This window comes from Carassius auratus, chromosome 10 (assembly GCF_003368295.1).
Source record: "Carassius auratus strain Wakin chromosome 10, ASM336829v1, whole genome shotgun sequence".
Lineage (NCBI taxonomy): Eukaryota > Metazoa > Chordata > Actinopteri > Cypriniformes > Cyprinidae > Carassius > Carassius auratus.
The window spans coordinates 17,263,329-17,276,469 of record NC_039252.1 but is presented as its reverse complement, the minus strand read 5'-3'; the positions used below and the strand labels follow the sequence as shown (position 1 = coordinate 17,276,469).

The following is a 13,141-nucleotide window of genomic DNA, read 5'->3' as shown; positions in this document are numbered from 1 at the left end:
GAATATATATATATATATATATATATATATATATATATATATTAAATATTATACAAATTAAGTGTTTCATTTTAATTTCACAGTAATCTGAGAAAAAAAAAAAAAAAAAAAAATATATATATATATATATATATATATATATATATATATATATAAATAACCCTCAGAGGGTTAAGCATCTTATTTGAGTGCAATTTATATAAAATGAAATACCAATGGTTAAAAGAAAACCTTTGGATGAACGGTTAATGTATAAGATTAACTGTTCTTTTATTTTAAACCTTGTGCATTGATGTATGCAATCATGAACGCACACAAAAGCATGATAGAAACAAGATTTATTTTGTAAAAAGTTATAAAATGAATATTGTACAAAAATAAAGTCTGTAGAGAGCTTTGGTTCAGTAACACAAAACAAGACAAAACGTCTCACAGGACCGACGAACACTGCAGGACGGAAAATGAGTTTCAGCAGACATTTGAACTCTTATCTTGAATGTTCTCTTTCGAGGAATCCACGAGCGTGAGTTACACGCGCAGAAGTGTGATGCATCAGAGCAGAGGAGTGTTTTCTCTCACATCTGCGACTCCAGAGCACGTTTATCATGATTACGGCGGAACGGCTGATGAAATATATCCTGATAAAAGAGGCACCTCGTGCTTTACAGAGGTTTGGCCTAAATACTTCTGAAATGGGGGATTTGTTCAGGGATCATAATGCAACAGTAAAGCCCAAAGTATAGTTCGGTTTTTATGCGCACCGTTCTTTTATGCGCATATTTCTTAAAAAAAAAAAAACTACACGCTGTGCTCAGTTCGCGCATTCACATTAATTTTGTTTTAAACCGTGTCAAAACTGTCTCTAGTTGTTGTTTCACAGTAGAAAGCGAAATTAAAGAACCTGAACAACAACAACAGACGGCCGCATTGAGAAGCGCTTGCATGAGAGAGACGATCTTTAGTTGAAAAGCGTATAGAAACATTTTTAGCGCTTATAACTTGTGGAGAGAAACAGCGCAGACGCTGCAATAAGATGTTCATTGTCTTCTGTCTTCCCTGTGTATATTTCCACACCATTAACATAAGATCTTACGAGTTTATGAATGAACAGCTTGTTTTAAAACCTTCCCCTCACTATCATCAGTATCCACTTTGACTGTGCAAATGTGCACGCGATAACTGTATTTAACACTACAAGAAGTAAATCAATGTCACCAGCGAATTATTCTTTAACGGTGATAAATATCCACCTTATTTTTCCTGTAAGAGAATTTGTAAATATTATGCGTTTCATCCATACAATAGTATGTGGGGAAGATGGATTATGCGTGGTTAGTACACAAAAACCCATAATGAATAGTTCTGAATTAAACTTTTGTAGGCTAGATTATTTACGTCAATTACGAACACACTGGTTTGTAGTGCAAACACTTTTTTACCGTTAAATGCACAGTTATTCTTCTCGTGATTTCTCACACATTCACATAAAAATGTCTGTGTTAAGGTGGACAGAGCTACCGCAAAGATGCGTATAAAAACAAAGTATACTTTGGGCTCGATGCAATGCACAGAAAGGTCCTGTTTACAGTCGAAGACCCAGATTGCTCTACAATTGAGAAAACTGATCCTGTTTGAGAAGTTTATTTCAAGTCGGTTAGAGCAGACAAAGCTGATTTGACAAATGGTCTTAAACAACAGGGGTCCTGGTACAGATTAATGTGTAAACGGCCGGTTTGACCTCAGCAGTCGCTTCTGACCAAAGAGGATCAAAGAGGTCACATGTAACATTATTTGCTCCGATCAAACAGTCCATTTGTGGAGCTCGGCTCGGCGCAGGCGGTCTCTGGCACTGATTTCATTACAGAGAGATGTAAACACGTCAGGCCAGACCGTATTTTAAAGATATAATTGGAGACGAGCCATCTGAGGTCCGGCTTGAGCAGTTTGTCTGCCTGTTTTAATGATGGAAAAAATCAAGACTTTCGCTTTTTGCCAAACAACATCGGCTTTTTATTTTCTAGAATAATACTTGGTCTTCTGCCCACTTATTATCTGCTCTCTTGTTGTTGGAAACGACGGCAGTGTCTGGTGGAGCTGGAGACCAAAGACGCGTCTTTTCCATCACTGACTGCACGGGGCCGGACGTCACAGACGGGACGTAATTATCCGCTTTTCTTTTCGTCATCTCAAGATTCTCTCCGATTTACTCAAGCTCATGTCGTTCCAAAACCATTTGACCTTGTTCTGTCAAACCAAAATGAGATTGAATGCAAAATGACATTCTCATAGCATCATAACAAGGCTTTTGCATTATTTTCCAAGTTTTCTGAAGTGGTGCGATGCTTTGTTTTGAGGAACAAGCACACTGTTTAGTTGCCGTTCATGTAGCTCTCAAATCTCATGCATTTTTTAAACTTGAACACGTTGCAATGCAAAAAAACAGTGAGGTTTGGATTCAGAGATTTCAAACGGCACAAGGGTCTAAATATACCTTTTCTTATTCAATGTGTTTGACACTAAGCTTTAAGAGATTAACTTTGCATTGAATAAGTCTTAAATTTGGGTTGGTTCCTCATGCATATCAATCATACGACTTCAGAAGAGTTTGAATATCGTGCACAAGTTATATTCACTATTTTAATTGTGAAAAATGACTAACTTCACTGAATGGAAACTACTAGAATCTCTTAACATCTGCCCAAAGGTTTCGGTCTCATTTACTGTTTAGATTGTTTTATGGGAAAATACATCGGTTTTAATTGGGATTTACGGGAAGGGGTGAAAAATTTCCCCGTGCAGGTTTTGCAATGGGTTCAAGCTGGTTGTCTAATTTTTGACACACAGACCAATAATAATCTGCTTGATTTTAAAAGTGTTTTCTGTGTGACTTGTTTTGGAATAATTAATATATAATATATAAAAATATAAAATAATAAAATGCTCAGATCTAAAACATTTCATATATAAATATATACACAACTAAAATATATAAAATATAAAATGTTAGAAAAATATTAATATATTTTATATAATTATTTGTTCTAATTTGTTTATATATTTTTAAATAAATATTATACTTTTATTTTTTCATAAATTTTACTAGAAAAAAAAAAGAATAGCAGTCCCCATGTTTGACCATGAGACCATGAGAAGTAATTATTAATACTAAAAATAAAAATATATATTCATTATTAATTTTAAATTTTTTGCATACATAATATCTGAATTTTTTTTTTTTTTTTAAAGATCTGAGCATAATAGTGAAATTTTGGCTAAATTTGGTGGGCAATATATCTATCTTTCTATCCATCGCACCTTAACCTCTTTTTGTGAGTCACATGACCTTTGAAACGACATTAGCTTGAATAAATGACGAATCGTGAACGGTTTCTTGAAAAACTCATGCTCAGATTTGGCACCATCCAAGATAGAGAACAAAAAACCCCCTCCTTAAATAAATAAGAGAAACAAACACTCTAATACAATGGATTGCAATAAATAACAATAACTTAATTAAATCTCAATAAATACATTTTCATATATACTATATATATATAGATAGCTTTCTGGATATTAAAGACCTGGAGTCTGTGGTTGTGGTTCTCGGTGTAAACGTGATAATCCACTGCAGACGAGTCTTGTTGTTTCTGGATGAACCGTGTGGTTTGGTAACAAAGTGAATACTGGATATATCTGAGATCTCCTTCCAAGAGTCCTGCGACCCAGTCTGAAGCGTTTCACACACTGCAAAAATCACGCTCTTATTTAGTGTTTTACTCTTGTTTTCTAGTATAAATATCGTAACGTTATTGAATCGAGATGCATTTGCTGTACAAGTAAACTTATTTAAGATATTATGTCTTGTTTTGTGACCCTGAAGCACAAAACCAGTCATAATGGTTAATTTATCTCAAAGCTGAATAAATAATCTTTCCTTTGATGTAAGGGACAATATTTGGCTTAAAATCTGGAATCTGATGATGCAAAAAAATCTAAATATTGAGAAAATCATGCTTAAAGTTGTTCAAATTAATTCTTAGCAATGCATATTACTAATCAAACATTACGTTTTTATATATTTACGGTAGGAACTTTACTAAATATCTTCATGGAACATGATCTTTACTTAATATCCTCATGATTTTAGGCGTAAAAGAGAAAATTATAATTTTAACTCATTCAATGAATTGTTGTCTATTTCTACAAATATACCCCAGAGACTTAAATCTGATTTTCTACTGCAGGGTCACACATCTTAAATAAATTCACTTGTCAAGTAAATAAATCTTGATCCAGGAACGTTAAGACATTTATACTAGAAAACAACACAGAAGTACTAAGTAAGAAAATAATTTGTTGCACTGCGCTGGTTTCGTCCGTCAAACACAAGCGCACTTTTTAGCCGAATGCTTCTTCAGAGTGTGGTATTCCAAGCTGTCGTCTAAAAACGAGACGTCGTCGTCGAACGCGACGGGCCGACAGCAAGTCCGAGACGGCGTCTCCTTGTCCAGCTTCTTGTTGTGGGTGAGGTTGTTGAGGATCTTGTCGTAGTTGGTCTCGGCGTCGAAACACGGGCCGCTGCAGTAGCGGAAGATCAGCTCCTCTTTGGTCCTGTAACCCAAGCCCAGGTCAGTGACGTTGAGGTGGATCTCTTTCAGCAGACACCCACGCCCTTGACCTTTGACCCTGTCGTCTCGGCCTTCCTTACGGCCTCGTCCACGACTCCTCTTCCGGCTGCTCCTCTCGGTGTTTGTTGCTCCTTTCTGTCGGCCTCTGTCCCGCTTGGTTTGCGAATCTGCGTCGGAGGATCTGCGCAGTCGGCCGATCGTGGCTTCGATGAAGTCCATTACGTTCTCGAACTGCTCCGGGTAAAAGCCGTTCACGTCATCTTTAAGACACAGAACAAAACACATCAGCTGTGAAGTTTACTCTACAAAAAATCATTCTCTTACTTAGTGTTTTAGGCTTGTTTTCTAGTATAAATATCAAAGCATTCTTGAATCAAGATGCATTAAAAAGTGAATGCATCAAAAAAGTGAGTCGTAAATTCATGAAGACAAAAATGTTTAATGCAATGTGACCGTTTTGTTTTGTATTTGCAGAGTGTGCATTTATTTGTTTTGTTTTTGGATAAAAGCATCTGCTAAATGACTAAATAGAATTTAACTTTAATTCAAGAACTGGGTTTACATTGTAGATGCATTGCATGGATTAGTGATATTATCGTCAAATAAAACTAGTCAAAACATTTTTGTTAATTGAAATAACGAAAAAAATAACTTTTAGTAAATATTTCAGTTTTTTGTTGAAAGGCAACATTTATAATTTTATTAAAGTTGAAGTGCTAAAATTACTAAACCTGAAATAAAAACTAATAGCAAGTGTTAAAAATGTACAGACATTTAAAAACTAATATAAACTAAATTATTACAACCTACAAAAAACACAAGATTAGTAAAATTACTAAAACGGAAATATAAAAACACCAAAAACCAAATAGACATAAAATTGAAATGGCAAGAACACGACATAAAATACTTAAGCTAAAAAGAAAAAATAATAAAAAACAAATAGTATAAATTACAAAAACACAAAATTACTAAACTTGAAATAAATTAATAAAAGCTATATAAATTTTAAGCAATAATAAAAATGACATGCAACGAAATTACTAAAACCAAAATACATAATAATAAAAAATAAATAGACACATTTAAAAAAATTATAATAAATAAAGCCTACAAAAACTAAATTAATAGACATATTAATAAACTAAAAGGACAACAAAATTACTAAAACTGAAAAAAAAGAAAAACGTAACCGATATACTTTAAAAACAACATAAACAAAAAAAACACAACAAAATTACGAACTTTGAAAAGAAAATGGAAAATTACAAAATTCTAAATATTCATAAATACTGTATTAATGATAACCATGATGTCAATATACGCAAGTATGAATATGCTAATTTGATTAGTGACCTAGAATGTGAAATATTTTAATGTTTTACAAATTTTCTGTTTATTTCCAGACCCTCAGCTTTGCTCTCAGACGTTTGGACTTCTCTGTATAATACGACATTGTTTATTGGCCACGATCGATCGTCCCATCCCAAATAACGGCTCATGACTCACGGGGATCTCGCCCGTCACTGTTCAGACTCTTCTCTTCTTATAGATCATGACACTGAGCTACAGCAGAAATACATCTGCTCAACCACAAACTCGAAACATGCACGCCGCACTCATCTTAAACAAAAAACAAGCACACGTTTGATCTGCGTGTAATGCATCATGATTTCATTACAGTCGGACCGTGTCACAGTTCTCGGAAAAGCCTTGCAACAATCAAGGTATACTGTATACAGTACATGCTGCTAATCTTTATTGAAAGAAATGAACAGTACTTTTGGAAATATTTCATTTATTCCCACTTATAAGAGGTAAAGATGATAAAAGCTGCTCCATCTCATCAATGGATGCTCTGCAGTGAATGGGTGCCGTCAGAATGAGGATGAAACACATCCAGCATTAAGATGATTTTAACTCAAACACATAGAGTCTATAATCCAGAATAACACTTCCTCCAGTGAAAAAGTGCATCTGCAGTTGTCTCTCACAGATTATTTTAGATCTGTTTAACCGCTGCTTGATCTGTGCAGATTTCTCTCCTGATTCAGACCAGAACACTTCTTCACTGGAGGAAGTGTTATTCTGGATTATAGACTCTATGTGTTTGAGTTAAAATCATCTTAATGCTGGATGTGTTTCAGGTTTTGTCTTCTCCAGATGTTCACTGATGGACTGGAGTGCTGTGGATTATTGGGATGTTTTTATCAGACTCTCATTCTGACGGCACCCATTCACTGCAGAGCATCCATAAATGACATGAACGGCCTCTGAAGTCATGTTTACTACTCTGAGATAATTTTTATACTCCAGTTTCCAAGTTAGGTCGGTCATTTTTATAAATTTTTATAAATGTATGAGGTGGCAAGGTGGGCCTTTTTTCCCAAACTCACAAAATTCAGCTAAAATTATATATATTTTAATTTTTTATTATGTCCAAGTTAGTATTGGTTCAAAACTATCACTTTAGCAAGGTTTATAATATTTTCTGCTTATTTTGATAAATAAAAGACTTATTTTTTGTTCAATAAATGTACTGTCATTAAAATGTTCATATAAAAATACATATAAAAAAATATAGAAACTAAATCATTTTAAAAAGTAAAGATTCTGAAAGTATTGAAGGAAATCCCATAATAATATAGAATTACAGTAGTTACATTAAATTCATAAATAAATAAATACATAAATGACAAGTATGGATTCAACTTTTAGTTTATGAGTGTGAATAAATAAATCAATGATTAAGTATTTTTTATTTCATTTTCAGATTTACGGTTCTCATGTAAATAAATAATTATTTATTCATGCATATATTTATTTATTAATTCATTAATTAATGATTATGATTCCATTGTTAGTATGAGTTTGAATGAATGAATGAATAAATATTTATGTATTTATTATTTATTTATATATTTCCATATTTATTTAATGATTTAATTTTGAGTCATTTGGTCCTCCATTGGGACGCAGTGACACACAACCCTCTTTATCGCCTTTACTTTACTCAAAAACAAGCAGCTTTGAGAAATGCAGTCTTATGACAGAGAACATGTATTGAATCGCTGTTTACTTGTCAAATTAGGACAGGGTGCTTTTAATGCCAATCGAAAACCACACCTTAACTAGAGGAAATAATCTCTCAAAACCAGTTTCAGTGATTTTCATGGCTGCTATTTCATGCAAATATCAGCACATCTAACATGCATGAACACCTGTTTCGTGTTACAGATGCACCATATGGCAGGTAGAGTGAAGTATTCCCTGTGGGACTAAGATGATTCAGATGTTTAGGGAATTAGGTCTTGCTTGAGATGTTTGTATGAGCTCCAACCGTTTCTGAGCTGGAGGCGTGATGAATGGTGCCAGAATCGAGTAACCTTTACACTGGAGTCATTTGTGTAACCCGGTTGGTTACATGATCTACGGTGGTATCAGATGACTCTGACAAATGCTGGCTGCGTCTCAAATCTCTGTGCTGTCTACATGGATAGCAATTTTGTGCATCTCAGGATGGTTGAGCAATGAATTAACAGGCACATTCACATTAAGCCATTTAGACCCCTACACGCCATGTGCTCATCTTAGTTCTCTGCGAGTTTGTTTTTATACAGATAATAGTCTGAATTTTTATCTCCAATTCTGGCTTCATATCTCGCAATTCTGATATTCACACAGTGGAGATATGTCTTACCATTTTGGCTTTATATCTTGCAATTCTGACTTCACTCGCAATTCTGGCTTTATATCTCGTAATTCTGACTAATGTCGCAATTCTGATTTATCTCGTAAATTCTTTATATCTCACAAATCTGACTTTTATTTCACAATTTTAACTGATCTCTTAATTCTGACTTTTTATCTCTTAATTCTGATTTATCTCTTAGGTCTGACTTTATATCTTGCAGTTATAGCTTTATATCTCGCATCTCTGGCTTTATATCTCGCAACTCTGGCTTTATATCTTAAAATTCTGAATTTATATCTCGCAATTCTAGCTTTATATCTCACAACTCTGACTTATCTCACAATTCTGACTTTATATCTTACAACTCTAGCTTTATATCTCGCAACTCTGGCTTTATATCTTACAATTCTGAATTTATATCTCGCAATTCTAGCTTTATATCTCACAACTCTGACTTATCTCACAATTCTGACTTTATATCTCGCAACTCTGACTTTATATCTTACAATTCTAGCTTTATATCTCACAACTCTGACTTATCTCACAATTCTGACTTTGTCTCACAATTCAGATGTTTCGCAATTCTGACTAATATATCTCGCAATTGTGACTTTCTTGCCATTCTGACTTTATCTCACAATTCTGACAAATGTCGCAATTCTGATTTATCTCGTAAATTCTTTATATCTCACAAATCTGACTTTTATTTCGCAATTTTAACTTCTCTTAATTCTGACTTTTTATCTCTTAATTCTGAATTTATATCTCGCAATTCTGACTTCTCGCAATTCTGACATTATATCTCACAATTCTTACTTCTCGCAATTCTGACTTATCTCACAATTCTGACTTTATATCTCGCAATTCTGACTTCTTGCAATTCTGACTTTATATCTCGCAATTCTGACTTCTCGCAATTCTGACTTATCTCACAATTCTAGCTTTATATCTCGCAACTCTGACGCATGCAGTTCTGGCTTTATATCTCGCAACTCAGGCTTTATATCTTACAATTCTGACTTTATATCTTGAAACTTGGGTACTAATATATCTCGCCATATATCTTGTGGCTTTCTTGCCATTCTGACTTTATATCTCACAATTGTGATATGTCTCACATCTCAGAATTGCAAGATATAAACTCAGAATTATGAGAACGGTACCTTGTAATTGAAATAAACTAGCAATTCAAAAACAAAAGTCAGATTTATGACAACTTGCAACTGTGAGGAAAAAGTAGGAATTATGAGATTAAAAAGTCACAATTGGCTTCTTTTTTTTGTAATTTAATCTGAAGTAGAAACAAAAACTCATAATCATTGCAAGTTTGTATCTCACAGTTCTGAGGATTTTTATATTTTTATCCCAAGGCAGAAATAAACTTCCATATTGTTCAGAGAGACGTCTCAATTTATTGGATGCACATCAGTGATATGTTAAATGTGTACAGACTGTCCAATATGTCAAACCATAATTTTCACTCGTGTTTTTAATCAGAGCAACATTGAGAAAGATGCATCTCAATCATGCACTCAAAACCTCCTTTTCATTTGCTTCAGGTTGAACGTCTGACTGAAAGTCTGCAGTCTTCACTGCTTTTAGTGGCTGCTCTCTGGACGGCCAAACTGACATTACAAGAACACATTTTGGAGCGTTTCAGAGGACTAGAGACACTGAATCCCCAAGACACAAGTCACTGAGTGATTCAACATGTGTTTGTTTTTTTGCAGCTCACATTGTCTGTTGTTCACTATAGTTTCAGCACGCCTTACATTATGCAAGGGTCTGGTGAAGCGTCCGACCTCTAAATAAATTCATGCATATTTGCGGTCAGTCCAGTGCAAACCGTTCCACATGCCAAGTTTGACTCGTTAATACTCTAATTTAGAAAGTTCCCATGATGCAAGAAGGCTACTGTGTAAAAGATGAGGCCACTATTAAACATCTGGAACAGCTGCTGAAATGCACAACGAATGTATAGTTCATGCCTTTCCCATTACGTCAATATCTGTTGGTCTTCACATCACCACCTTACTTAGGAAAGCGTTAGATTAGATCAGCGTTGCATGTAAACAATCCATGCAGGGTTCAACTCAAGTAGGGTTAGTTACTTAAAACGTGGTCATGCAGTGCTTCCGAAAGAAATGTTTCTGTACTGTACTCTTGACCAGTATATTGTCACAGATGTGCATCTGTATTTGAGTTGCTCAACATGCAGCTATGCAAGTAATTGAAAACAGTTCCCCATTGCATTTGAACTAAAATAAATTAACACTACATGGACATCTCCTTTGCATTGTGCATTGAAGAAATTGAGAGTTGCATGCTCTGTGACTTACATTGTTCCTCCATGGAGGCTTGTTTTAGGTGCACGGTTTCAGGTTGGGAGTTGATGATGGGGTCCAGAGCGGGCGTCTCACTGCGGATGACAGCTCTTTTGGATGGCTGCAGCTTGTGGAAGACGGGACGTGCGGAAACGGAGCTCAGGAGCAACAAACACGTGGCTAGTATGTCCCATAACTTCATTTTAGACTCAGTTCCTTTGAGGGAAGCTGCAATGGTGCAAAGATAAAAGCATGAGTTTCTGCACAACAGCATGCATTAGTGACAAAACGTGGCTTTGAATGGAAAAAGGAAAGGCTTTTCATGCGTTAATTTGACGAATGCTGTGTTTTGTAGTCTGCGCTACTGAAAGTCTACCCAGAGGGAAACGGTTTAGAGCGAAGTGAGAGGTGCAGAAGTAAATATTCTGATGTGGGCCCTGCGTGAAATGTGTTCTGTAGGCCAGTTAATGCTGAACAGATTTCTGTCAGTATTACAGAGCAGAAAAATGTGTGTTTTCTGCCAGAGTTTTTCCCCATTCCGGATACCAAAAACTTCTGTTGATGAAAAGGCAAATAAAATCTACACGTTTCATGAACGTAATGAAGTTCACAATGACCCTTTTTTGCAGTAAATGAGGCTTTAGTCTGAATAGCTCCAATTTTTTTGATCATTAAAACCTGTGGTTTCTACGTGTAATTAATACCTTTTGACATTTTACATCATATAGTCAGAAGATCATTTGTTTATGATATTTACTGCATCATTCTGCTTTATAAAAACCATCAGAGCTGCATAAATCCTGGAGTTTTAGATATTTTGAGCTATTAAGACAAATCGATTAAATTTGCATCAAAATTGCTCATAGTGATCTCAATATTATTTACTGTGCATTTTCAGTGTTTTATTGAAGTTACAAAGTTATGTAAAAGCATACAGTAATTTCAGCTGGACTCCTAATGTATTATACAGTTTTATGTTCGGAAAACAGTGCACTCTTGAAAATAAAGGATTTAAATTGGGTTATACAGACTATTAACATATGAGATCCTTCTTATGTCCATCAGATGTTTGTTTTTTAGGAGACCATATGTTGTGGTGCATCAGAATCTGTGCAACTGTTTAATTTCAGAAGAATGTGTACTGCTGAAAGGATTAGAAACGTCAATAACATTTGTGTTTTAGTGCACGCGGTAAAATTGCTGTAAAAAAATTAATAAGGAAAAACTATTTTGCATAGACAAATTCACCTTAAATGTGGTCCATACAGACCGGAGCTTCAGAAAAGCCAAATTCTCAGTAAATCAGGAAACATCCAAAGATCCAGAGGATAAAATCCGTGCGTTATCCTCAAAACGATCACAATTCCAGGTCCATTCACAACGTTATCCGCTAGATCCCAATGAAGCGTGCGCAGAAGGTCCGGAGTGTCCAAATGACGCGCCGTGCGCGACGCGACGCGCGGAACCGTGATGCTGCCGCGTCTGTAACGAGAGAGAAAACCAGCAGCAGCGGCTCATACGAAGACATCGGGATCCCGAAGACGCAGATCCGGATCCGAACTAACTGTAATAGTTTCCCGTGTCTATTAAAGCGCGCCGCATTCTGCCTCCGAGAAGCGACGCACAGGTGATGAAATCCAGGTGAATGTTTGATATATCCGCTCGGATCAGCTGAAAGTGCAGCGCGACTGTATGTGACTGATATCTGTCAGCAGCAGACAGCGGTCATGATCCACTCGCGCGTCTCTGAACGCGTCTGACGCTCACACTCAGCGCTGAGCGCGTATAAATACTCTCAGGGGTTCGAGCGCGCTGACGTCACGCCCGGGCCCCGCCCTCATTTTCTCATGCTCGCACAGCAGATATCCGTCGGTGAGAGTTTGAGAGCAACTTTTGAAGTAATTTGAATGCACAAAGCAAGCTCTTGATTTATGCGGCTACCTTTGTGCATGTTACAGAAAATGATGCACTAATTTTCTAAAGCATCTGATCTTGTTGACAATGTCGTGACCAAAAATAAACACTAATAAAATTATGCAGAAATGCTAACTATTTAGAGCTAAACCTCATGAAGACCCATTGTAAACATCCTTTGGTTTTTTTCAGTTTCCATTGTAATTTTCTCTGAAGTTTCTTTCAATGTTTGCAATAAATACCATGGTAGTAATCTGGCTCGGCCACATTGTTTGGTAAGAGAGGTTTGTGGTGTTTTGGTGTTGTGTTTGTGTGTTGTTCCACAGGATTAAACTGTGTCATGCAGACTTTATTAAAACCATCCTTACAAAATCAAAGGATCAGCGGCAGTTAATGTGTAAACATACATGAGCGTTCAAACTCATTCATTTGCATTTATTCATTTTTTTCTGCATGCAGAACCCACTTAATGAGGAATGCAACAAAACAATCCCTCCTCTGAATGTGATCTTAGTGCACCCAAGAATGAAAATTAGCAGCACATTTAAACACCCTCGGGTCATCCGAGATGTAGATGAGTT

At 35.7% G+C, this 13,141-nt stretch overlaps 1 protein-coding gene across 1 annotated transcript; it reads right to left on the bottom strand.

The window, feature by feature from the left end:
• Window positions 1–4,150: 4,150 nt before the first annotated feature.
• On the bottom strand, window positions 4,151–12,501 carry LOC113110101 (glial cell line-derived neurotrophic factor-like). The gene is made up of 3 exons (XM_026274117.1): window positions 11,895–12,501; window positions 10,662–10,874; window positions 4,151–4,888 (listed from the first exon to the last, which is right to left on the bottom strand). The coding sequence occupies exons 2-3, from the start codon at window positions 10,846–10,848 to the stop codon at window positions 4,380–4,382; spliced, it is 696 nt and encodes a 231-aa protein (XP_026129902.1). The 5' UTR covers window positions 10,849–10,874; window positions 11,895–12,501; the 3' UTR covers window positions 4,151–4,379.
• Between the last annotated feature and the right edge of the window lie 640 nt (window positions 12,502–13,141).